Source organism: Pelecanus crispus, chromosome 17 (assembly GCF_030463565.1).
Source record: "Pelecanus crispus isolate bPelCri1 chromosome 17, bPelCri1.pri, whole genome shotgun sequence".
Classification (NCBI taxonomy): domain Eukaryota; kingdom Metazoa; phylum Chordata; class Aves; order Pelecaniformes; family Pelecanidae; genus Pelecanus; species Pelecanus crispus.
In genome coordinates, this window is record NC_134659.1 from 4,192,291 (window position 1) to 4,218,788 (window position 26,498).

The 26,498-nt window shown below is 52.4% G+C and overlaps 3 protein-coding genes across 8 annotated transcripts in view; 1 reads left to right on the forward strand and 2 right to left on the reverse strand.

Moving 5' to 3' along the window:
* Nucleotides 1-7,706, reverse strand: part of BLTP3A (bridge-like lipid transfer protein family member 3A) — a 33,744-nt gene extending 26,038 nt beyond the window's left edge. Inside the window, exon 1 of the mRNA XM_075722551.1 lies at nucleotides 7,663-7,706. Within this exon, the coding sequence (XP_075578666.1) occupies nucleotides 7,663-7,706 (44 nt within the window). The remainder of the gene's footprint in view (nucleotides 1-7,662) is intronic.
* Nucleotides 7,707-11,754: 4,048 nt separating this feature from the next.
* SNRPC (small nuclear ribonucleoprotein polypeptide C) lies at nucleotides 11,755-16,565 on the reverse strand. Of its 2 annotated transcripts, none has more exons than XM_075722288.1 (6): nucleotides 16,505-16,565; nucleotides 16,111-16,153; nucleotides 15,586-15,694; nucleotides 14,108-14,197; nucleotides 13,367-13,471; nucleotides 11,755-12,136 (listed from the first exon to the last, which is right to left on the reverse strand). In XM_075722288.1, the coding sequence occupies exons 1-6, from the start codon at nucleotides 16,510-16,512 to the stop codon at nucleotides 12,012-12,014; spliced, it is 480 nt and encodes a 159-aa protein (XP_075578403.1). In that variant the 5' UTR covers nucleotides 16,513-16,565; the 3' UTR covers nucleotides 11,755-12,011. The 2 variants fall into 2 exon arrangements, with proteins under 2 accessions (XP_075578403.1, XP_075578402.1); XM_075722287.1 differs by having other exon boundaries at nucleotides 14,108-14,200.
* Nucleotides 16,566-17,737: 1,172 nt separating this feature from the next.
* The window catches only part of ILRUN (inflammation and lipid regulator with UBA-like and NBR1-like domains), a 30,834-nt gene continuing 22,073 nt past the window's right edge, over nucleotides 17,738-26,498 (forward strand). For 4 of the 5 annotated variants that reach the window (XR_012831710.1, XM_075722479.1, XM_075722482.1 and 1 more), the window contains exon 1: nucleotides 17,738-17,906. Coding sequence is in view for 4 of the 5 variants with exons in the window: in XM_075722479.1 (XP_075578594.1) it covers nucleotides 17,749-17,906 (158 nt within the window). In the remaining variant the exon portion in view is untranslated. Of the gene's footprint in view, nucleotides 17,907-18,462; nucleotides 18,552-26,498 lie in introns of those variants that run through there. The other variant, XM_075722481.1, reaches the window with a different exon arrangement.

Genomic DNA, 26,498 nt, shown 5'->3' on the forward strand with positions numbered 1-26,498 from the left:
GCAGCTTCATGGTTTCACGTATTTCCCATAGCTGCAATAGTTGTATTTTAGGCAAATTACCTTCTTCAGCAGTAGAAATTTCCCTATTCACTGAAGGAGGATACTAAAGCAGCTAAAGCCAAAATTGCAATGTTAGTCTCAGTTCTAGCAAAGAGACTCTGTCCCAGGCAAAGGTTCTCCAGAGGTTTCTTCTGCCTAAATCACTCCATGATTCTGTAGCTTCATCAGGCCATTCCCAGATGCAATTTCCTTGCTTTCCTCCCTACCCACCATGCTCTTTAAATTTCTTCCAGTTAATTTAGAACCAAGGTCAAGAAACTCAGAGAAACCTGAAGGGTTAAGTGGAAAGCACACACCTTATACTGACGGTAGGTGTTTCTAAATCAGAGGGTTTCCAACACATTTTACTAACTGAATGTGCCATCACTTTGACTGTCACTGCAAGGGCACAGCTGCATCTCAGCGTTCAAGCATGCAGCAATGCTGCAAAACACTTCAGGACAAGCGAGAAGTAAACAGACCAGAGAATTCAGACTATATTTTCTTATAGTGATACCCAGAAGGCAGCATTTAGCGAAGAAATCTAAGCACTGAGGAGAAAAAAAAGTGTTGTTTGGACTTAGGGAATTCCCCACCCCTCCGTGTTGGGCAAATGATGCATATCTGATAACATCCTCTGACCTTCTGCCCGGTGCAAGCCACAGAGCCCATCTCAATGATTCCTGAGCAGCAGAGACTGAAACCCATTTTCTTGGCTGAAGAACCACTACTTCTGCCTCCTGTCCCCACCTTTTCTGAGAAGGATGGGTCTCTTTGGGATAACACATCTTACTTCTGCCATCCTGACCTCAGAGAGCCTAGTACCACCAAACAGCAGGATGGCCATCAGCTGCAATGGCCTTTCTTTGTCCTGTCTTAGCCTGAGAACACATCTTTGATGGTAGGGGCGGACAGAGGGCAGGCAAGGAGATCACATACTTTTGAGGACGGAGGCACAAATGGCTCCAAGACTAACTGAAGAGCTAATGCAGTACTGCTACAGAACAGGCAGAGAGCAGTTCTGGGTCTCAGAGCCAGCTCCGAATTCTTTGCATGTGGCACGAAAGTAGCACAGCTGCGTGGAAGGGGTAATATCAAATGAATTTTTAGGGCCAGGAAGGGATTCTGAGATTCTTACACCCAAGTTATGAAACAACAGCCCACAGAAGCCTACGCATTCCTAGCTCAGAACACTCTGCGACACCCACACGTTCCTAACTGCTAAATTGATCTAGAGGAAACTAAAGATACACTCACTGTAGGCTTTCCTGATATTTTCACTTATCTACTAGCAGCGGTTTTATCTGTTGCAAGGACTGGGTGCAATTGCAAATGAAAGAGGGGAGGAGTCAAGGCAATCTTGTCTGGAAAAAGGGATATATGGCCTAAACCACTGGGAACCGAGAAGAAACACTCTACTAAAATGCAGTACAATTTATGAGGAGTTACACGATGCTGTTTCTTCTGGCTGTGTACTTGACCTACATCTACAAGCATCAAAGTATTCCATCCTGCACATGCTACTCACTTGGTTTGTTTCTAGGATTTTTTAATATACTGTTTCCAAAGCCCATCTTATTTATCCAAAAAGGTGGCTCCAATACTATGCTGCAAAAGACAGTTCTGCCAATTTCTGCCATGCCTCCTCTTCCTCTGTATGACATCGGGATGGAGAAGTAGTGACAATTGACCACATGATCGATAAACCTGGCTGCACAGCCTTGCACCTGCTAAAGATAATTTGCCTTCAGCCTTCAATGGAAAGGTTGTACTGTCCAAAACATTACCTGTCATTCAGCGACCTCCAAAACCTAGGAAAGGAGGAAACAAGCCAACCAACAGAAGCAAAGCACAGTATAAGATGACACAGAAAACCTTGCTACAAACACTGCCTTAATCCCTTCCACAGTTCCCAGTCTTGCTCCACAGCAACACAGTGCCTCGCAGATACTGTCCCAACACATGAAACAGCAACTGAGACCCTGGTAATCCTGTGTAACTACATGCCTGGTAATCCCGTGTAACAGACTGGGAAACGAAACAGAGAAAAAAAAATGCCAGTGGCACTCAAGTACTTCGTATAGTCAGGAATGAAGGGCCTGTGTGAGCGTTAGGCCCTGCTTACAGGTACGGCTTTAGCAAAGACAAAGCCGCCAACCCAGTATCACCTACGTTTCTGCTGCACATATGTGTTATCGACTGGGCCAGCTGCCTGGACGGGTGGCTCAAGCACCACACTCTTCCCTCTGCTAACAGGTCTCATTTCCCATGCTGGTTTTCCTCTGTATTTTCTCAGCGATAGCGCTGGTGTTACCTCAGCCAACTTTTCTCTCTCATTTCTCCTCTGCTTTCAGAGATTCCTGAAGTTCCTCCTCAGCTACGGTTCTCCAGGGCTCCTGTCAAAGCTAGATACACTCGTGGTCTCCTTCCCCTGCATTCAAGCCTGCTCCCAAAACCCCACCCCAGCTCCTCTGCTGACACCAGCTTTTATTTCTTTCAGACGCTTCTGACTCAGTGGCTCTTTCACATCAGCCCTTTGGAACTGTAGCAAGCAAAGCTACTGTCTGATTATTTTCTCCACCTAACTTTTATTCTTTTCTTCCAAACAGAAGGATTACACGTTGCATTTCTTCTGGAAACCATGTAACATGCGCAGTTAGATGGTCTATTAGGGGCTATTACTCCACAAGCTCACATGGCTTAACACATGTAATAAAAAGGAAGCGTCACAAAGCAGTTGTCAGATGCAGCAGGGGATAAAAGCTTCCTAATGAAATTACATAAAAATAATCTTGATATGAGTTTCTACTGTAGTGCTGAGAACTCAAATCCCGAAGTGTTATATTAAGTAAGTTTGGACAGTTTGGCTTGCCTCAGTTTCCCAGTTTACCAAATGGGGATAAATACCACCTTTATAATACTCTGAGATCGAGTATCTACTACAGCTGTACTGAGCACTATTTAAAATAAAATAAGATGACAAAAAGAGGGTACTTTCAAACAAAACCAGAAAGGTAAAGGCAAATCACTGTTTTCTTTTAAAGCAATAGATGTGCTTCCATGAATAATTACAGACTGGTAAACACAACTGCAGTACTGCTCTTGTTGTACAGCCTCGGAGGAGTTCAAACCAGATTCAAGTTCAAACACACAGCAAGCAGCTGACGCTTCAGCCAGCTCGTAGGGAGAGCCCTTTGTCCCAGCGACAGCGGTTTGGTGTTTGGGTATAAACATTCTCCTGCAGAATCTGCCACCCCAGTACTGCAGTCATGTGCCAGTGTAAAAGCACCAAAAAGTGAAACCACCTAATCTGTTTTCTTTTCCAAGCTAAATATAGGACAGAAGAGTGAAAAGCACAGATGGTGAAAGCACTGCAAGTTTTTAGATTCTTCTGCTCTAGGAATTTAAGCTGCTAAAGCACAACACAGGCTAAGCCTTCTAAAATACATTCATAACTCAGCTCTGTCACCGACGGCAAAGCCCAGCTTTACAGATCACTGCAAGTGACCACCGGCATCCTATTTGACATGTGAGTCACTTAATCTGAACAGCTGGTGTGAAATAACTCTTTTATATTTCCCTGATCTCACTGTCTCTCGTGACCCTTCCTTGCAAATTTCCAGATAGAAAAGGAACAAAAAACACACCCCACACAGAAATGACTTCAAATGAAGACATAACAAGAGGAACAAGGAATTATTTCATATGCAAATGGAAATCAGAAAATAAAGGCAGATTACTGATTCAGTAGCAAAATTCTTCCGGGGAAATGAGCATAGCTGAAAGAAGACCCAAAGGGAGTATGAAGCTGAGGTATTTAGAGGAAACAAAACCAGAATGGAAAAACATCATCTTTCTTTATTCAACATTCAACTGTGTTCAAAATGCATTTCTGAAAAACATCCACAGTATGTATGCCAGACAGGGGCAGGATCAGACCAACCACCCCAAACAACAGAGTAAGCCCAGCTAGTAGGAAAACAGGTAAAGCTCCAGAATTTTTTGTGACTCCCTGTTCTCCCTGGGACTGCACAAAGACACACACAGGTGAACACCAACAACCGGCCGACCAGGGGGAAAAAGGGGCACTTTGAGCAGGAACGTGTTCTAACAGTGCAAGGTAAGGGAGACTGAAAAGCAAAATTAAGTAAAAGCACCAGCAAGAAAAATGTATTTATCTGAAGAAAGAGAATTATCTGTAAGAACACCACAGGCGTTCTTTCACCCTAGGAGGAGCAGTATGTAGGAATAAAGCCCAGCTCCATTTCAGCCTCCATTAACAACTGCTCTCATCCACCTCTCCTTGTTAGAAATACTTCAGTGCCTCCTGACAAGAAGGCTGAATCCATAACGAGCACAACGTGCCGATGTGAGGTGGAATGAGACAGAAAGCTCAGAGATTTGTGATGTCAGGTCTAGCAGAAATTCAAGTAAATTAGCGCACTGTTCAGATCAAGCAGCAGGCTCTATTACACTCCTGGTACACTGCCTGGAAAGCTGGAGTACCGAGCAACTAGTGACTCAGAACCGCCGCAGACAGACGCTATATTGAGGAGACTGCTCGCTTGAAGTTTGCGGGGATTCTTCTGAGGTTCCAGAAACTCTCAGGATTTACTACCAGCCTCAGAGAGCCAGGATTCCCAGGTCTTAACTCCTTGCTCCAGCACCGACACCATGTAACCCTGCACAAGTCACTTCAAGCCCCTGGCTTTGTATCTGAGCCTCTCCACCAGTAAAAAAAGAAAGGACTTGATCATCTGCAGCTCATAAAGCACAGAGAGGAAAAGCACTGGGCAACATTGTGCCTTCATCTGTATCCTCCGAGATACGCCACCTTTTTATTTCATCATATTATTCTGATCTTTCAGCAATGCAGAGAGAGGACATGCCCGTGGCCATGAGATAACACAAGAACCACTAGCTCTCAGGCAGCGCTTTTCTTTCAAACGGCAGAGAAACCGAGGCACCACGATTTGCCCAAGGTCAACCCCCCCAGTCAGCGGCAGAGCCACAGCTGAAGCTGGATTTACTGACTTGCAGACTTACACACGAAGCACCGGGTGATGGTCTGCCTCAACGCACCTTTTAGTGCCTTTAACGAACTTCATTGAAAAATGACAAAACAGCAATGAAAATGACAACCAAGCGCCTGAGCGCGCGCTACGTGTCCCAGGTATTACACCATTCCTTCTCGCCCTCGGTACCTTTCGCTGCTTATATTCTCCTCTTGTCTCCTGAGCTTTTATTCATGCTCACCCGCTCCCAGCCGAGCGGGAACTGCTGTTGGAAGCAGCCCAGGCCTGCAGCCCCCGGGAACGCCGCCTGGCCGGCCGCTGCCCGGCACCAAGGCAAGACCGGTGGCGGCAGGAGCCAGGCCGGGCTGGAAACCTCCACCGCAGCTCCCGCACGCCGGGGGCACCGACCCGGGGGTCTGAGGGGCCTGGCCCCGGTGGGACGTGGGCCTGAGGGGAGGGCGTCAGGGCCCACTCCCTCCCGGCCCTCAGCTCCCCGGGCCCGCAACCCCAGACCCTCAGACCCACCCCAGGTCCCTCAGACCCCCCCCGGGCCCCGCAGCACAGGGCCCTCAGACCCACCCCAGGTCCCTCAGACCCCCCCTGGGCCCCGCAGCACAGGGCCCTCAGACCCACCCCAGGTCCCTCAGACCCCCCCCGGGCCCGCAACCCCAGACCCTCAGACCCACCCCAGGTCCCTCAGACCCCCCCCGGGCCCCGCAGCACAGGACCCTCAGACCCACCCCAGGTCCCTCAGACCCCCCCCGGGCCCGCAACCCCAGACCCTCAGACCCACCCCAGGTCCCTCAGACCCCCCCCGGGCCCCGCAGCACAGGACCCTCAGACCCACCCCAGGTCCCTCAGACCCCCCCCGGGCCCGCAACCCCAGACCCTCAGACCCACCCCAGGTCCCTCAGACCCCCCCCGGGCCCCGCAGCACAGGACCCTCAGACCCACCCCAGGTCCCTCAGACCCCCCCTGGGCCCCGCAGCACAGGGCCCTCAGACCCACCCCAGGTCCCTCAGACCCCCCCCGGGCCCGCAACCCCAGACCCTCAGACCCACCCCAGGTCCCTCAGACCCCCCCCGGGCCCCGCAGCACAGGGCCCTCAGACCCACCCCAGGTCCCTCAGACCCCCCCTGGGCCCCGCAGCACAGGGCCCTCAGACCCACCCCAGGTCCCTCAGACCCCCCCCGGGCCCGCAACCCCAGACCCTCAGACCCACCCCAGGTCCCTCAGACCCCCCCCGGGCCCCGCAGCACAGGACCCTCAGACCCACCCCAGGTCCCTCAGACCCCCCCCGGGCCCGCAACCCCAGACCCTCAGACCCACCCCAGGTCCCTCAGACCCCCCCCGGGCCCCGCAGCACAGGACCCTCAGACCCACCCCAGGTCCCTCAGACCCCCCCCGGGCCCGCAACCCCAGACCCTCAGACCCACCCCAGGTCCCTCAGACCCCCCCCGGGCCCCGCAGCACAGGACCCTCAGACCCACCCCAGGTCCCTCAGACCCCCCCTGGGCCCCGCAGCACAGGGCCCTCAGACCCACCCCAGGTCCCTCAGACCCCCCCCGGGCCCGCAACCCCAGACCCTCAGACCCACCCCAGGTCCCTCAGACCCCCCCCGGGCCCCGCAGCACAGGACCCTCAGACCCACCCCAGGTCCCTCAGACCCCCCCCGGGCCCCGCAGCACAGGGCCCTCAGACCCACCCCAGGTCCCTCAGACCCCCCCTGGGCCCCGCAGCACAGGGCCCTCAGACCCACCCCAGGTCCCTCAGACCCCCCCCGGGCCCGCAACCCCAGACCCTCAGACCCACCCCAGGTCCCTCAGACCCCCCCCGGGCCCCGCAGCACAGGACCCTCAGACCCACCCCAGGTCCCTCAGACCCCCCCCGGGCCCGCAACCCCAGACCCTCAGACCCACCCCAGGTCCCTCAGACCCCCCCCGGGCCCCGCAGCACAGGACCCTCAGACCCACCCCAGGTCCCTCAGACCCCCCCTGGGCCCCGCAGCACAGGGCCCTCAGACCCACCCCAGGTCCCTCAGACCCCCCCCGGGCCCGCAACCCCAGACCCTCAGACCCACCCCAGGTCCCTCAGACCCCCCCCGGGCCCCGCAGCACAGGGCCCTCAGACCCACCCCAGGTCCCTCAGACCCCGCAGGTCCCGCAGCACAGGGCCCTCAGCCCCACCCCCCGGCCCCGCAGACCCCCCCAGGTCCTTCAGACCCCGCAGGTCCCGCAGCACAGGGCCCTCAGCCCCCCCAGGTCCCTCAGACCCCCCCGGGCCCCGCAGCCCCCCCACCCCCCCCGGGCCCCGCAGCCCCAGGCCCCCGGGACCCCCGGGCCCCGCAGCACAGGGCCCTCAGACCCCCCCCCCGGGTCCCTCAGACCCACCCTGGGCCCGGCAGCCCCCGGGGCCCTCAGACCGCCCCCCCCCCCGGGCCCGGCAGCTCCAGAGCGGGGCTGCCAGCCGGGCCCTGCGGGCCCCAAGCCCCTCAGCAGCCCCCTCAGGCCGCGGCCCTCCCCACCGCCCCGCCTCAGGCCCGGGCCCTCCCGGGAGGAGGAAGAGGAAGGAGGAGGAGGAAGAGGAGGCCGGGGCGCGGGTGCCTCACCGGGAAAGGTGCTTCAGGATCTGCTTCTTGATGATGCCGGCCATGCCGCGGGGCGGCGGGCTCAGGGCCGCGGGCGGCGGGACCCCATCGCGGCGCCGCCGCCTCCCGCCCCGCCCCGCCCCGCCGCGCCCCGCCGCGCCCCCTGGCGGCCCCCGCGAGCGCCGCAGCCGCACTGCACGCGTGTGCGCGGCGGGGGCGGCCCCACGGGACCCCCCATGGCCCCCCCCACGGGACCCCCCTCCCCACGGGACCCCCCATGGCCCCCCCCACGGGACCCCCTCCCCACGGGACCCCTCCATGGGCCCCCCCACGGGACCCCCTCCCCACGGGAGCCCCCCATGGGCCCCCCCACGGGACCCCCTCCCCACGGGACCCCCCCATGGGCCCCCCCACGGGACCCCCTCCCCACGGGACCCCCCATGGCCCCCCCCACGGGACCCCCTCCCCACGGGACCCCCCATGGCCCCCCCCACGGGACCCCCTCCCCACGGGACCCCTCCATGGGCCCCCCCACGGGACCCCCTCCCCACGGGACCCCCCATGGCCCCCCCCCACGGGACCCCCTCCCCACGGGACCCCCCATGGCCCCCCCCACGGGACCCCCTCCCCACGGGACCCCTCCATGGGCCCCCCCACGGGACCCCCTCCCCACGGGAGCCCCCCATGGGCCCCCCCACGGGACCCCCTCCCCACGGGACCCCCCCATGGGCCCCCCCACGGGACCCCCTCCCCACGGGACCCCCCATGGGCCCCCCCACGGGACCCTCTCCCCACGGGAGCCCCCCATGGGCCCCCCCACGGGACCCCCTCCCCACGGGACCCCCCCCATGGGCCCCCCCCACGGGACCCCCTCCCCACGGGAACCCCTCCCCACGGGACCCCCCATGGCCCCCCCCCACGGGACCCCCCCATGGGCCCCCCCACGGGACCCCCCTCCCCATGGGACCCCCCATGGCCCCCCCCACGGGACCCCCTCCCCACGGAACCCCCCCATGGGCCCCCCACACACAGGACCACCTCCCCACGGGACCCCCTCCCCACGGGACCCCCTCCCCATGGGACCCCCCATGGGCCCCCCCACGTGACCCCCTCCCCACGGGACCCCCTCCCCACGGGACCCCCCCATGGCCCCCCCCACGGGACCCCCCTCCCCACGGGACACCCCCCCACACGGGAGCCCCTCCCCACATGATCCCCTCCCCATGGGACCCCCTTCCCACGGGACACCGGGACACCCCCCCCCCCACGGGACCCCCTTCCCACGGGACACCCCCCCCAAATGGGACCCCCTTCCCATGGGACTCCCTCCACATGTGATTCCCTTCCCATGGGACCCCCCCATGGGCCCCCCTTCCCATGGGCCCCCCTCCACACGGGACACCCTCCCACATGGGACCCCCTCCCCAGGGACCCCTCCCCACGTGATCCCCTCCCCACGAGACACCCCCCCACACGGGACCCCCTCCCATGGGACCCCCTCCCCATGGGGGACCCCCCCCCCATGGGACCCCCTTCCCACGGGACACCTCCATACACGGGACCCCCTCCCCATGGGACCCCCCTTCCCACAGGACACCCCCCCACACACGGGACCCCCCTTCCCACGGGACACCTCCATACATGGGACCCCCTCCCCACGGGACCCCCTCTCCCCATGGGACACCCCCCCACACAGGACCCCCTTCCCATGGGCCCCCCTTCCCACAGGACACCCCTTCCACACGGGACTCCCTTCCCATGGGACCCCCCCCACAGGACCCCCTTCCCATGGGACCACCTCCACACAGGACACCCCCCCACATGGGACCCCCTTCCCACGTGATCCCCTCCCCACGGACCCCTTCCCCACGGGACACCCCCACACACGGGACCCCATCCCCACATGATCCCCTTCCCATGGGAACCCCCTCCCCACAGGACCCCCATCCCTCGATCATTCCAGCCCTGCGGTGCTGCCGAGCACTAAAGGCCACGCAGGAAGCACCAAGGGGAGGCCCGTAAGCAGGGGGGCAGCGAGTTTAGGCAGGTTTTTAATTACATGCTTTTGCCTCTATTAAACGATGTCGATTATTCAGACTCTCGGAGACGCAGGTGAAAATCCACAAGACACAAACCCGCTTAGTTTCACACCTCTTCCTTGCGTAGCTCCCTTCCAAAGACCATCCCAGGTCAGCCAAAAGAGCTGTTGTTTTTTTAAAATGAGGCGTTCATGCTACAGAAAGGACATTTAGCATGACTTGCCTTAGGGAAAGGTTTGTATAAGGACTAAATCCGAGTCCTCTACTACAGAATGAGTGATAAGAACAAGATCAAGTTTATACCCCTTTCCAAAGCAAAAAAGAGTTATTTTTTTAAAATGAGGCGCTCACGCTACAAAAATAAAACGTTCGACATAAAGCAATGTAATCAGTGAGGCTGCTTGGAAGGAAAAAAAAGAAACAAACGACCTTAGTTTCAAGCAGTTCCTGTGCTACTTACGTTTACGTTTGCATTGTAACTGTGAGGATGACGATGAACGAGACCCTTCCAGGCTCTGTGCGAGATGTCAGTTCGGGTTACAAGGGAGCGCTTTGCTTTCAAGGCTACGCTCAGCAAAGGGAACCCCATGCAAAGTTACGCTGTTCTGCAAGCACAGCAGACCCACCGGAGCCTTACGCTGATCAGTCACGCCTTCAGCAGCTCCCTGACAAGAAAATCAGGTGCTTTATGCTTTACTGAGTACATTCGGTGTTAATCTGATAGTAGGCGGTGGGGGGGACTCAAGTGGCATACAAGCCTTGAACTTTTATCAAAGCCTGGCGCTGATCAGCACTAATCCCTGCCTATTTTTTTCCCCAGGAGAAAGTCATTAATATGCACTGATGGTGTGTGTTGTGTGTTTGATGTAAAAGCAACCCAGCTCCAACATAAAGCTGAAAAAACCGCTCAGACTATCAATTTGGGAGACACGTTCACCTTCCAAGATACGCATTGGTACAATCACTTCAGCTCGGTGTCCGACACAGGAGAAGCTGCACCGCGATCCTTTGCTGTCAGACCCAGGGACCTCGAGAGCCTGGGGCCTGTCCAGCCCCAGCGCTGCGTGCTGCCAAAGTCTACTCCTAGAACGGTTTATTGTAAAAACATCCTCTAACTTTTGCCTCACCTCAACGTTTGCTGAACACAGCTATTAAATATTCAATGCCTCAGCTACACCACATTCTTTACAGGAGACTGTTGAAAGCACGCAAGTTTCTAAGAATATAATCTCCTCTAAATGATTGGACTGTCCTCTCCACAGCAGACAGCAACTCAGAAAAGGAGCCCTCGCAGTTCTGCTAACCAAACACTTTCTTCTAAGATACAAATTGCTCCCACGCTTTCACATTGGCTGCAAATATGCCAAGAATGAGTTGGACGGTTCTGCAGACCGAAATGGATGACAACCGACACGCACAGAGCAGCCGGTTATGCAGACAGAATAAATTCTTTTAATTCAATTGGAATTGTGCACCTGCATTGCGTGCGGCTCATCAAAAGCAAAATCTTTTCATAAGCTAAAAGGCCTCAGATATGTCTTCAGCAACACATCCCTTTACAGTAAGCAGGGAACAGAGCGTTAATAACTACTGAAACAACAGCGCCAGTACCATAATTAAACATGTCCACACAAACACCCCAGTAGCAATAGAAAAGCAGAAATATGTTCGGCAGCATCAAAACAATTCCTGTAAGAACTAGCCTTTTAACAGCATCTCTTTGCTTCCCTCAGTGGAGAATCAACATTTTATTAAATTCAACCTATTTTGTCCTAGCAAAGTCACGTAATGTTGCAGTCTCCCCAGTCAGAGACATCACTGCAGTCTTTTCTGATGTCACCTTTTTTGGTTTTTTATGAAAAACACGCATACTTGTTTTGAAACAAGAATTCAAAATGCAGATAGTAATACATCTCTCGAGGGGTATGGCATGAAAAAGAGAGACTACCTAAGGACTACGGAGAAAAAAAAAAAAACCCTGACAAATTCTGTGCAAGACAGGTAGAAAGGGAACAAAGAAAACTGACATCTCTCTCTGCCAGGCAGAAAAACCACACACAGAGTAAGGCTCAGATTCTCTGTACCAGCATCCATGTTTTATTGTTGCGTTTTAAAATTCAATGGGGGGGAAAAAAACAAACAAACAAACTCCAGACCAGTACAAAAGCATAAGTCCAGTGTGCATCTAGGTCAAACCGTCTGCAACCTGAAGTAACAGCAGATTTCCTCTACACACTGTTTTAATACAAAACCCTAGGGACATAGGTCTATGGTATTTTATCGTACGGAAGATCGTAATATGAAAAAGAGAAGGTAGCTCCACTTCCACCTTTATCTGTCTGGACGGGTCATTCCGGGCCTGGTTGGCACCATCATGGGTCTGGAGGGCGGTCTCATCATCGGGGGCCCCGGCATCATCGGCATGTGTCCTCCCATGGGCGGCCGCATCCCCGGAGCTACAAGGGGAAAGAGGGGACGTTAGAGAAGAGCTCTCAGGAGCGGCAAGTGCCGAGTCATGTCAATACTGTGTGCAGGTTCTCTCCCCCACCCTCCAGGGACCTTTCATTTTACAAGCGCGTAAGCTTTGATCTGGAAGCTGAGATGGATTACATTTCCCTGAAGGATATTAGCAATTAGTAGAGGAAGAACCAAGTTTCTGGGTTATATGCCCCCTTTTGACAGTATTCACTGATAAATTATTTTTAACCACTCCAAAGAGACGCTAGCTTAATTACTGAATTGGAAAGTTCATTTGGAAAAAAGTGTGAAATCCTCCAGTTAAGCGTGTTTGAAAAAGTAACAGCATTACCAAAGAAAAGCAGGTGCTCTACTAAAAAGCGCTGAAATGATGGTTTCCATCCAACTTCTCCATTTATTTTCAGGCAGTCACTATGCTGCCTAATATCGCAGATTATGCACAGCTTTTTGTGCCTTTAAAAAACACTTAAAGAACAGTTTCTACCAGCAAGACAATAATTGCAAAGACACTTCATGACTTTTAGCGCGCGTGTGTGTGTTCCTTTAGATTTGTTCCAGTAACCGCTTCAGTAAGACGTCCCCTGAGAATTCTTCAAATGCCAGTAAGCTCAAAACCAGAATGGATCAAGACATTTTAGTTTGCCTTTATGGTTCTGAAAAAAACTTTTTACGGCGTGTCGTGTCTCTGGAACACATTTTAACAATAAAATTCATTTAGTGCTGAAATGTACCTCTTGTGCAAAAATAGAAGCACTACAAACACAGAATTCCTAAACAATTAAAGACTGTACTGCTAGGACCAGAGGTAGAAAAGCTACAATTTAGCAGAGCAATAATTTCAGTTGTACTAGTAAGTACTCTCAACAAGTAGTAAAGGAACTTTAATCAGCAGTTCCAAGACCGTTTTGCGTCTCACCACGCAGAGATAATGGCTCGGCAAACGTGCGTACACAGTATATGCAAACTGAAATACTTCCACAGCTTGGCACTTGTGGCTGCGTCTAATACGACGTGCGAAGTGACGCAAGCTATAAACTAGAGCGCATCACCACAGCTGGCACCCAAGTGCTGCAGCCGCTTCACATTCTCCGCTGAGTTCCTTTCACAACTCTCTATTGCCCAGTGAGACAGAAAACAGAACCCAAACGTCCTGCAAGCCAGACCACGCAGCGCCTCAGTTACCGACATTTACCAATCTCCAGACTTACCGGGTCCAACGGGCATCATTCCTGGCGGGGGCGGGCCCATCATCGGCATCATCGGCGGTCCACCCATGTGAGGGGCCGGCATCATGCCAGGCCGCGGGGGGCCAGCTGAACACATACACAGATCGGTTACGCACCTGGCTGCTTTCCCATCCATCAACAACGTACAATGCGAAGCAGTTATTAAACTTGACAGGACATTTTAGTAATTAAGGTGTCTTAGATTGCTTTACAACCGCCTGCCTTCATTTTCAGTTTCAACTCTGACTTCAGGTGCCAAAAAGTGAACCGGAGAAATTATTTCCAACTTTGCATACCTAATGTAAATGACTACCACTTCCAACAGCAGGACTCTAAGCAGAAAGGGATCTCAGCTGTTTGCCAGCTGAAGTGCCAAAGAAGGTTATCAATCCTATTTACTAAAAAAAAAAAAACCAAACCAACCCCCAAAACCCCATGCTGGAAGTTTTAATGAAGCTATCTACATGGCAGCTAGCAAGTAATGAGGAGGCACACATTTCTATTAACGTACTCAACATGCCTAAAAATAAGACAAACTAAAGATTAAGATGGTTGCTGAAACACGCTTACAAAGCATTCTCTTACATTTTGGTATTCACGAGCTCAAAATGTCTTAGCTTGATTTCAAGCTAAAAGGACTTTTTTTTTTCCAAGTCCAGGGAACACGCAACATAGCTAAAGAGGGCTGCCATCCCAGCCAAAAGCTGTCCAGTTCACACTTACGGATGCTGGGAGGAGGTGGTATCATGGCTCCTGCGGGAGGTGGTGCCGAGAATGGTGTAGGTGGGATTTTCCCTTGCTGGAATGCAGCCGCTACATTGGGGGGGAAAAGAAAAAAAAAAAAAAGGAAAGAAAGAATCCCAGGAGAAAAACCAGTTACTAGGCTGAGGAAGCTCCTGCGTCAATCTTCCTTCTCATGCCACGCGGTCAGAGCATACTTCACGTCATGCTGCGTGCTCGGTTGTTCTAACTCTGGAACAAATCCCTGGTTTATGCTGCTTGTCATGGCGGAAGCACCTGATATTCTTGAAGACAATTATTATAGTAATTACTCCAGCTGAGGCTGGAGAGCTCCTTGATGAGTTTCACACACCTAACAGGAAGGAGGATGGTAGAGAAAATACATCACGTGGTTTGCAGCTGCAACTTGCACCTGGGATCATTAGGTGAAGACATGCCATCTTGAAAATGGTAAGAAGGCAAAGACTTAGGTAGGTGACAAAAAGCATGAAAAACATGTGAAAGGGAAGAAATTCAAAAGACTGGAATCGACCAGAAGGAAGGCAAAAGATGGGGAAGTGGCAAGTGTCACGAGGAAAATGGACACAAGGGAATGGAAAAAAGCTGTGTCAGGGGAAGTTCAGGCTGGACATTAGGGAAAGGCTGAGAGATTGGTCGGTCCCTGGCACAGGCTCCCCAGGGAAGCGGTCACGGCACCAAGCCTGCCAGAGTTCAAGGAGCGTCTGGCCGACGCTCTTAGTCATATGGTTCAGCTTTAGGCAGTCCTGCGAGGAGCAGGGAGTTGGACTCGATGGCCCTTATGGGTCCCTTCCAACTTGAGATATTCTGTGATTCTATGATCTAAAGAAAGTTGCCACAAAGTTAATCTGGCATTTGTATTTCTTTCAAAAGAGAAAAGAACCATTATTTAGAGGACAAGTGAGAGGAAAAGAACCCTATAAACTGACAGAGGAAACAGTTCACACTTTATGCCAGCCTTAAATAGTAAGGAGGGACGGGAATCAATATCCCTAAAGAATTGAGGGCAAGCAACTACAGCATTAAAAAAAAAAGCAAAAATCCATACATTTCAATGTCCACTTTCCTATCTTTGGGATTTCTTGCTTTTTACATAAATGTGCTACTATCAAAAAGCACAAACATGTTATGTGACTTTGTATGACGTTACTAGCAGTGCTAAAGGCGGTGGTATCTACAACTCTCTCAACTGCAGTAAAGCAGTAAATGCCTGCTTGCAACAACCTCTCGGGCAGAGCCTGCAGTCCCTTACGTGGAAGCCCACACTCTGATGAGTTCAAGATTCAGACTCTAAGCGAAGTTTTCGCTCGTGATTCACAGAGCAAAGACTCAGCAGGGAAGTGAGGAAGAATCAACATGGAAAAACGGAAGAAAAGCAGCCAGAGGAAAGACAGGGGAAGTAACGGGAGAGCAATCCAGGGTCACAGAAGGATTAGCCTTACTTGTTTTGTCAATCAGGCTCTGAGCTTGCTCTTCCATCCATTTTTGATAGTAGTCCTTCACATTCTCTTTGTGTTTTCGGCCACTGCAGTGGGTTTTTCTCACGGAGGGCTGAGAAAGAGCATGTAAACCCAAAGCTTACATCACATCACATAAACCCAAAGTTCACTGGGAACAGTTGCGTAATTTCAAACTCATGGAGTTTAGAGTATAAAATAGGTTGGTTTCTGCGCCCAGTCGGAGGACGGGTGACATGCAAAACCTTTGTGTATAAACTATAAGGGTTCAGACTCCAGTTTAAGTAAAAGAGGCTGCCCTAGCACCCAGCCAGCTGTCTCCTACTGACCCACTAGTGACACCCAAACTCCTCCTGCTCTTGTTTCTTTTTTGCAAAGAAGCGGGAGAGGAAAGAAGTGAAACAAGTAGGCCATCGTAATATTTCAAGCAACCTGGCTTTAGTCTGTGTAAGTTTTATTTTAATGCGCTTGATACAGCTGAGGAATCGCCGCAGGGGACTTAGTACTTACCGAGTCATGGGTGAGGTACGTGTCACAGTAATCACAGTAAAATCTGGAGAGGGAAAGCCGGCGTTATTAAGAAACCCCCCGCACGGTAACACACAGCCCCTCAGCGGCTCCGCGCCGGGCCCGGGGGCGGCTGCGCCAAACAGGCGGCCAGGGCTCGGGCAGCCAGCGCCCCAGCCCGCGCCCCGGGGCGCCCCGCGCCCCCTCCTCTCGCCTTTCCACGCTTCCCGAGGCTTGACCGAGCACGAACCGCCCGCCGGGCTCACCGAACCCCGCCCAGGGACCAAGCGGCCCCCGCCCCGCCGGGCCCGGGCCCCCCTCGCCCCGGCTCCCCCCCGGCCCGGGCCCCGCCTCCCGCCGCCCCCCCAGCGCCGGAGCCCGCCCGAGCCGCGCTCACTTGGGCATGGTGCTCCCCGCCGCCGGCGCCGCCCGGAAGTGACGCACTCACGCAGCGACACCTTCCGCCGCTTGACCTCCGGCGGCTGCCGTAGAGCGACAGCGACGGCGGCGGCGGCGCGGGGGCGGGCGCAGCGCCCGACGGCGGCCCGCCGGGGACAAAAGCGGCTGCGGGCGGGCTTCGCTTCCGCGCCGCGCAGGCGGAGCCCCCGCCGCTGCCCAGTCGCCGCTCCGGTCACGCCGCCGGCTGCCCGCCGGCACACCGGGCACCCTCACCGCGGCCCCCCGCTGTTCCCTCTGCGGCGGGGCGGCGGCAGGCCTGCGGCTGCGGGGCTCCTCGGCTCCTCGGCCGACCGCCCGGCCCGGGCCCGCGCCTGGGGAGGAAAGCGCTTGACGTAACGCAGCGGGTGTGCGTCAGCAACCGGGGCGAGTGTGTTTACATGAAAAGCGTTAACGTAGAGCGGGCGTCCTGCCAGCCTGCCCGCCCCGGGGCTGCCGGGCCGAGAGCCCGCGGCCTCTGGTCTCGTCAGGGGAACGCTCGCTGCTACCGGTCGCGGGGCCGCCGGGCCTCGCCCCAGGGGCCTCGCGGGGCTGAAAGTTGCGGGCAAGGCGTCATTTTGCGGGGAAAAGCAAATAAAACCCCCCCCCATTCTACAATGGACCGCCCCGCTCAGCGAGGCCGCGGCCCCGCCCCGGCAGGCTGTGCGCCGCCTCGTTTGCCTGGCGCCACGTGACGTCACAGAGCCCGCCCGCGGCGCATTTGCATACGTAAACAGGCGCCGCCGGCCGCCCGCGCCGCCTCCATCTATGGCAGCGCGCGGCTACGCCGAGGTGCCCCGCCCTGTGACGCAGCCGCCACCGCCCCCCCGCCCCGCCCCTGCGCGCGGAGCCCCCGCGTCACGCCGGGCGCCCGCCCGCGCATCGCAGCGCTCATTTGCATACGCCCCGCCCTCCCCCCGCCGGGGGCGGCTCGCGCCGCCCACGCTCCGCCCCCCCGCCCCTCCGCTCTCCCACGCCGCCCGTGACGGCTGACGCCAGCGCGTCCGGCGCCGGGCGCGCTGGCGTCATAGTCGGCGTGCCCCTGGCGCGAGGCGGGGCGGCGCTTGCGCGGTGGCGGCAGCGGCTGGCGTCGCCCGCGCCCCCTCCCCCCCGCCGTGCCCGCGCTCCCCCCCCGCCCCCATGCGGCGCTGAGGCGGCGGCGGCGGCAGCGGGGCGGCCCCGGGGCGGCGGGCACCGCCGGGCGCCATGGAGGGCATGGACGTGGACCTGGACGCGGAGCTGATGCAGAAGTTCAGCTGCCTGGGCACCACCGACAAGGACGTGCTGATCGGCGAGTTCCAGCGGCTCCTCGGCTTCCAGCTCAGCCCCGCCGGCTGCGCCTTCTTCCTCGACATGACCAACTGGTGCGGGGGCCGGGGCGGGCCGGCCGGGGGGCCGCGGCCCGGAGCGGCGGCGGGGAAGGGCGGGAGGCCGCCGGCCCCGCGGGGCGCCGGGGGGGGAGGCTCGCAGGCCGCCGAGGGGCCGCGCAGCGAGCCGGGCCGGCCGCCTTCCCCCGCCCCGAGCCGCCTGAGGGGGCGGCGGGCCCGGCCCGGAGCCTGTGCGGGGGGGGGGGGGGGTGCGGGGCTCCCCCTCCCCTCCCCGGGGCGGGGATGGCGGAGCGAAGCGGGGCCCGGCGGCGGGGAGGGACGGAGCCGAGCTACGATGGCAGCGCGGGGGAGAGGAGCGGGACGGGGGCGAGCGGGGCCCGGCGCCTCCCGCCGCCCGCTCGGGGCTCTGAGTGTGGCCGGTTCGCGGGGCCCGGCGGGCAAAGGGCTGCAAGGCTGTTAAAGAGTGACTAGCTGGCGGCGAGAGGGGCGTGCGGTCCCGCCGACCCGGCAGCTCCTACGGGAGCGCTGTCCCTGCGGAGCGGGCGGGCGAGCTGGATTCAGGGATGGCTGGCGGTGGCCTGGAGCCTGAAGCGGGCTGCAGGAGGAGGGAAGCTGCTGGGAAGGCGGGATGGAAGCCTTGGAGCTGCCGCGGTCTCCACGTGAAAGTTCCCTGGGCGTTTGGTAAAAACTTAGCATCTGCGTGCAAACTAGGGGTGTCTCTCTAAATACTCTGCGTTTCGGTGTATATTTTGGCGTTATAAAGGCTCTCTGTCGCTGCCCTAGGGCAAAAAAAAAGCAGGTACAGGTTATCAGGGGAGCTGCAGCTCGAGAAAAACGTAGGAAATACGCAATATAACGGTGAAAAACAGAACCCGGGAGTGTTAGTGGTGCAGTGAGCCCGGTGGCTGCGAACGAAAATTGCTTTCACGAGTGCATCGTGAAATTGCTGCTGGCGGAATTGGGGGGTTTGCCTCCTTATCGCCGCTCGCGCCTTCTCAGAGCATCTCCAAGCTTTGCTGTTGTGCGGGGCACCGACCAGCTCCTGGTAGGTTTGCGTCTCTTCGCTGTGAGGGATGCAGGAGAGCAAAGTGGTTTCTGTTTCAGATATTATTAACAGAGATTACTTAGCTAAGTTGTAGTTGCTATTTTTTCTTAGTGGTATAACGTCAAATCTAGAAACCTCAGGTTTGAGACTTGAAATCCAAGCAGAGGTCTTGATAGCAACAGTTGGGGGAAAAAAACTCGTGTGGAATTGTGGAACTAGTAAACAGTAATAAGACAACTTTGTCACCTTTTCCCTTTCATCTTTCCCCCCTCCTGCAGCTCTGTATTGCATTATATTGGCAAATCTGCATCTGCAGAGGGAGTAAGGGAATAGCAAATAATACCATGTGTTTTGTAAGCTGATCCAATGCAGAAGAACGTCTCTCGAGGAGTTCAGGAGTTTGCTTTGGAGAAGTGGTTCACAGCAGAGGATGCTTTCCCACTGTATTTGTGTGATAAGATGAATAAAACTACCTGCGCTGCAGTGTAATACTGTTGGTTTGGTTTTTTTTTTTTTCCTGTGATGTTCCTCAGGAGAGCAGAAAGCTTAGCAGAGCTGAAACTGAAAGTTACTCGTGAAGATACTATGTATAGCCAGGGTATTCCTGGTTTGTGTTGAAGAAGCTTGCTCTTTTTCAGGTGTATTTAATTTCTTTTTGAGGCAACAGTGTCTCAAATACAGACTTATAACCAATGGCTTTTTTTTTAAAAAAAAAAAAATTTAATTATAGTTGAAGCAACTTTTAAGCAATGCAAATAACTTTAATTTCACAGCTTCAGTAGCTAGTTTGGTTCTGAAAACGTAAGTTTTCAATTTTTTTTTTTTTATGTATTAGCTGGTAAGCCTTGTAGATGGATGGGGGCGTGTAAAAAGGAAATCTGTTAAGTTGGTGTAATGTATACAAGAGTACATGAAAATTAGCGCAGGCTGTAGTGTGATTACTCTTAGCGCGGGCTTAAAGCCTGTGAGAGTTTAACCTTTCGACAGCAGGGAGTTGAGTTTGGTGTGCTGACAGGTGCTGCTCGTTTTTCTCGTGTGTTCTTGCCAGGGCGCCGCTTTCCTGACCTGCGGTATCGTTTGTTGTGCCTGGTTTTGTGCAGTTTGCAGTTCTGCCGCTGCGTTTCTGTCCCGTTCTCCAGCTCCCACCTCTTCTTAGTATGGCCTCTGGGATATCGGCCTGAATGTGCTAACCCTGCTCCCGGTCATTATAAAAAGCTGCAATCGAGACGCATCTTCCGTTTCTGGAAACACCTTTCCTTTGTCATGTTGAGGGGCCCTGTGCGAGTTCACTGGGTAATCCACGCTGCCCCAGGTGACGTTAGGCAGTGGCCTGCCAGCTCTGGTTTTTGTGGCCTAGAGTTAGGGTCCGAGGCTTCTATCACCAGTCTGTCCTGCAAATAACGTGTCTCTCAGACCGTCAAGTCACTTTTCCTTTTGGTAGAGGTACGGCACTTTTCGGCAGCGATGATCCCTGCGCTCTCTTTCTGCGTCAGGATTAATGTTCGTCTGCAGGAGGTGGTGAGGCAGTTCACGGCAGGGCTGAGCGAAGAGCACTTACTTGGTAGACTGGGTTCTTTGTAGCGATGTCCGTGTACGGGTTAATTAACAAAGACATAAATAACTTTCTCCAGAACTTTTATCACAAGTGTGGCAAGCTGCTCTTTGGCAAGAATGATGTAGTCTCTAGACCTGAAGTTACTTCCCTGTACGCCTTTTGCATATTGTGCAGTAAATAAACTGAGATGTAGTGTGTTTTGAAAGAATATTTCCAATGGTATCGTTACTAATTGTATTTAACATATTTAAAGTGAATTTGCAGTTCTGCCAAAATAGAGGAATTATTTTAAAATAGCTTGTTCACCCAATTTGGGGGGGGGGGGGGGGGAGCGGTCGATTGTGGAGCAATATAGATACTTGTAAATAGCCTTTAAAAGTCTGTCCGCTTCTCCAGTCTACCTGGAATTGCTCAATGCGCTTTCAAAGTTCTGGCAGACTTGGGACACTACTAAGAAACTGCCCGCTGGTTTTATTAACAATATTGCAAAAATGCTTCAGGTAGAACATGTGCATCCTAAGTTTCTGAGACTGTTCCTTGATCTTCAAGAAATACAGGTTAAGCACTTTGGTGAGTTGTCTTTTTCCCTGTTATTTATTAAACACTTTCCTAGAGTTCTGCCTCTTTTTAATTACGCATTGAGTTCTGTTTGTGGGCTGGTCTAACTTCTTAGCTTTCTGCTACATAAATCCAACTTTGCCCTTTCTGAGAGTCCTGGCTGTACGTTCTTTAATGGCAGCACACATTGTCCCTCTTTACTATTTATTTATTTTCCCACTAGAAGTCGTAAGGCTTTAGAGTGAGAGGTTGAGCTTTCGCTTTTGGCCTAAACCCAAGAGTGACCGTCTCCAAAAGGTGCGTTGGCACCAAGGCATTTCTTCCTGGGGAGGCAAAGCCAGGCAGCATAGCTGGGAGGGCATTTTGCTGCCATTGCATCTAGGATAAAAATCCACCCTCCATTAAATGGCATGCTTAACTCTCCCCGCTCCCTTCCCCCTCCAGATGTTATGCAATGCAGAAGCCCGGCTGCCGCACGCTGAAGCGCATCCAGCGCCGCAGGTTTGAGGGAGGGGGCTCAGTGGGATGGTGGGAGTCATTTTTGTGGTAAAGTCAAGTTCCAGGTGCCTACAGCTCTTGGGTGTTATGTGATAGGACGGCCAGGAACGTGTCTGAACTTGTCTAGACTCATCTACCTACATAAGAAACTCCTCTTGAAAACCCTTTGTGCTAATGTTTTAAAAATAGGGATTGTTTCGGTCAGACAGCGGATGCTGAACGAGCGCTGAAATACCAACTCACGGTCTTCCTAATGCACGGACGGCTGCAGGTCCCTGACTGGATGGGACCTGGGCAGATCGGACTTTCCCAAAACACTTGCAAAACAAAAGCTCTTAAGCGTCAGCCTAGCCTTGACTGTCAGCAGTATGGATTAGTGTAAATGTTAAGAGCGGAAGAAACTTTGCACAGAACGTGCATTTTATTTTTTGTTGACACACTCGGTTAAGGCCTATTTCATAAAAGTCATTCGATTCCTCTAAAGCTGGTATGGAAATTGTATTGTGACAAGGAAGAGGAATTTTTTTTCTCTATCTCTCTTCTTTTTTTTTTTTTTTTTAATTGGAGTGTATACCAACTCTGAGGGCGAGAGGCTGCAGCGTAAGGCTTGGAGCTTCTTTAATTCTGTGAGAAAGTGAATTAATTTGATTTGAAGTAGCTAGTGGTGCTAGATTTAAAATCCTTATTTCAACACAGTTGGCTGTGAAGGGATTCTTAATTTGGAAACTTAATTTAATGTATGTATATTTCAGTAATTTACATGTAATATTTCTTTATATTCTTTTTTTAGCTTTTGTTTAGAAAGCTGAATTTTTATTAGTCTAGTAGGTGTGATAGCTAATTGAAATGTGTCAGATAATGATGGTTTCCATTGTGTGTGTGGGAAAAAAGTTTTATTGTTGCAAACCCTAGAGTTTTTTGATCTAGCTTTATGGTGAAAAAGGTCTTCTTAAGGTCATTTTTTGTAAGGTACTCGGATCTCTTCTGGAGGTCCTCAATTTTTTTTCATATACTTAGAAGAATTTGTAGCTGTATCATGGTTTAACTAGTACTCTAAAGATGACATTTTTGCGTGGAAAAATTTTCTAAGTTTATCTCGGAAAATACTACAGAAACCTGCTGTAAAACCTCTTTCTATATTGTGTAAGATGTAGGTCATTTCTGTATGTATGAATGAGGGGAGCCAAGGTGAGGTAGGAATTGGCTGGTGCTGATACCCATTTTTACATCAGAGATCTGACATTTTCGAGCATAGCAAGGAAAATGTATCTAACACTTCTGTGCAAGTGTTTTATTGGTCTTGGAGAACAGACAGAATATTGGCTTTTACAAAAATTAAAATTGCCTTTTAAAGGCAGGTTTTTATCCCTGTGGGTGGGCTGTTTAAATTCTTTATATCAAACGAACCACCTATATTGCCCAGAAGTGTATGTACTTGATTGGGAGTCTAAAGACATGTTTTAGCTAATAGGTTGGGGTTTTTTTTAATTGGTTTTACTCTGACTTTGTGCAAGTGTTTAATTTTTGCTTTCTAGCAAAGATGATAGGATGCTACTTTAAATAAAACTTGGATCTGTGGATGAAAGCATTATCTGTTAACAATTGTGTTAACAAGTGCTGGACTACAGGTACTATTCAGAGAAATACTCAAAGTATATTTAGGTAAGACATCAGGACATGCTGAATTTAACAGACTCAAATCAACAGGATTCACCCACACATGATGCATTTCCCACAATGGGTAACACTGGTACTCCTGGTCTTGATTTTTAACCCTGCAGGTGTTTGCAGAACTGCCATTAAAAAAAAAAAAAAAAGCACGCAGACATCCTCTGTTAACAGATTTTTGGACTGCTTTTCAAAGCATGTGTCAGGAAAAACTCAGCCTTGAAATGCTCCTTCTCAGCTCAGGCACCGGTTACCACGTGTTGGCCAAAGGACAGTACTGGTGCGTGGGCAGGCTCTTCACCTCCGTGTCCTCGGCTTTCCCGCGCTCACTGCATTTAAAGGGTTTGCTGGTACAATATAGCAGTCATCCTATGGTAGATTTTTTTCCTCCCCCTACCCCCCACCCCGTCTTCAAATAGTTGTGTGTTACGTTTCAAAGATCTATGCAAAAAGCATATCTAGAGAGCAAATACAAGGACATGCGAAGTCAGACTGTGTGGCCATAAAGTTTTTAGGCATTACCGATCAGGATACAAGTATAGAGGTGGAATGTGTGGCCTTAGCTGCTCCTGCACCGTGAAACCTTTGATTGTGTGGTTAAAGCAAAAGCCATTTTTATTGATTATAGTACGGCTCTACACGATTGGTCTGGTAGAGGGATTCCCTACAACTAGCTGCTGTCGTTAAAATAACTGCATTTTTATTCCAACCCTTGCTTAAACACCAGCAACCCCCCAAGAATTTAGTTGATCTCTTAAATCAAAACACTGGTTTTATATCATTCTTCAGATGCAAATCTGCATCTCTCATTACCGATCAAATACTTCTGATTATAGATCTGATAGGTGGTTAGATTTGTTGTGGGGAAAAAAAAGTGTCTGTTCTTGTCTGGTCTTATATCGGGATCTCTTCCCTAGTTTTTATTTGGAAATCTTGACTGAAGTGTGAACGAGGCAATGTTTTTGTTGATGTCCAGTAAACTAATAACCGCTATGAGCGAACTCCATCCGATTTTCAATGGATGTTCTGTCTTGCTACATTGACTGAGTTTTCCTCTTTTTCCCCACACGTGAGAAGTCAAAGAAAGGTAGGATTTTCTCTTTCCCTGAACAATTGGCATTGCTGGATTTGCCACAAAGGTTATTATGCCATTGCGAGTGGGGAGTTGTGGTGTGAGTTACCTTAAAAGAGTTCAGGGGTCCCTGCTGTCCGCGTTTCGTCTGCTCCTTGTCCCAGTCCCTGGGACTCTTGTGGCTTCCCTTTTGCTAATCCACATTCAGATAAATCTGAGGAAAACTTCCCCAGTGCTCTGTATACATCTCAGCCTTAGTCTTGATACTCCTTTCCTTTTGAGAGGGCAGTGGGGGGAATCCTTGTGTCATGGAGGAGGCAGGGAACCTGAGACCTGGTCTTTTGAGTCAATCCTCCTCCTTCCCTGGAAACTCCTTTGGGTTAGTTCAGTGCTCATCCAGGCATCTTAAGGAAGTGATAGCCGCGGGTGGGAAGCTGTATTACTTGGCTTCTCTTCTTCCTAGATGGGGTGATAAAACCAAAACAATCTGGTATTCTTATGTGTCTTGGTGCATAGGAATTGTTTTAAGCGATGTAGGTCTTAATGTGACTCTAGTTATTAATATTTGTAGGTGGTGGCCAATTGAACTGAATTTGGTGAGAGGTGAAGCACTTGCTTTAAAAGGTCATTTGGGTTTTGAGAAAGTTTAGTAGTAGGGAAGATGATGATTTAAACTTGATGGTATAAAATAGTTTTTCAACTGCTTAATCCGTTGTGGCTAACTCAAAGCATAGTGCATGTCGTGTTAGTACACGTGAACTATTATAGACTCTTGCGTCTCTGGTGTCCATAACAGTCCCCTGATGCTACTAAAAAGAACAAAATTATAGAATTAAACAATTGAAAAATATTTTCTTGGACAGCTTTTATTTAGTGCATTTAAAAAAAAAAAGCAAACACACACCTCTTTAGAACAACTCAAATATTTGACCTGATTATTTTGACTGAAAGTTAGACTTTAAATCTATTGTATTTTTAACTATAGGACACACAGTAATTGTGCTGTGCTCCGAGTTACAGAACATTTAAAAATTGGGTGCAAGTGAAATGGAAATGTAAGCAGACAACTGTAGCAGAAGGAATTGGGTACAATATAATTTTACTCCAGCTGGACTGCCTTACATGCCTGAACTTGTTCGCAGACAGTTTCTGTGGCTTAATCCCCCTTTACTTTAATGCAGACAATTATAGATTGGTGACAGAGTTTATACGGAGGAATTAGCAGTTACAGAATCTTTTGCGTACTGGCAGCTCTTGATGACTTTCTGTGGGGAAGAGCTCTTGCCCGTTTTCAACGGCAGCAAGTCGAGAGCAGCTCCTGCTGTGACATTCTCAAAATATTTTACCCCATGCTTAAAGCTCCTGACCACCTGCTTTAGGAGGGTTCAGCTGCTGGGGGTGGCTGTGCGGACTCATGCTTATAGCAGCATCGTAATATTGATTCTGTCTTTGGGGCCGCTTGCTGTTGTTTGGCAAGGTGCAGCGCTCAGCCAAGCGCAGGCACCGCGATGATGGTTAAACTGCCGACGTGTGTGTTTGTATGTACATAAAAGCCTGCCAAAGGAAAGTGATTTCCTTTGGTGGTTTGGGGTGCACTGAAAATGGTGTGCCGCTTCTGTGGCCTCTCAGTTTCTTTCCTTGCGCTGCCCCTGCAGAGAGCACAGCATTGCTTCTAGTCACCGCAGGTTTCTGTCGTCTTCCTCAAACATCCCGCTTGTATTTGGAACTGGCTGTTTTCAGCAAAGACAATTAAATGTTTTTCTGTGGCTTCATGTGAGAAAATACATAAGCTTCCAATTAGCCAGCTCCCCCGCACCCCCTTCAGCTGCGTAAGTTCAGCTTCAAGCTTTTGACTTCCCTCAGTGGTCCTTTCGGATCATCTCGCGTCTTCTCAGGTAGTGTCCCGACCTCATGGTTTAGCGTAAGAGAGGTCAGGAATGAAGATAACTGAAACACAGATTTTGCTTTCTGAAACTATGTCTGTTGAAAGCTGTTCACTGATTAAAATTCCAGTCCTTCAAAACATCTTGAGACTTTCCACTTAATTGCCATGTGTCATCTCTATTGAAAATGTTTGAATTGAAAACTCCAGGTAAAAGTGCTTCCCTGTGGCGTAATGAGTGCATCTCTTCCCCCCGACCTGCTTCAGCTTTCTCTGAGGCTTTGAGTGAGGCGGCTCCCACTTCAGGAGCAGCAGGGTAGCTCTGGGAGATGTCCTGGCCCAGGGCGTTA

Coding starts and splice junctions, on each gene's coding strand:
- SNRPC (XM_075722287.1), bottom strand. Junction 14,201..15,585: donor GAGCCTGATTGACAAAACAA/GTAAGGCTAATC, acceptor TCCCCCCCAATG/TAGCGGCTGCATTCCAGCAA. Junction 13,472..14,107: donor ACCACCTCCTCCCAGCATCC/GTAAGTGTGAAC, acceptor GTATGTGTTCAG/CTGGCCCCCCGCGGCCTGGC.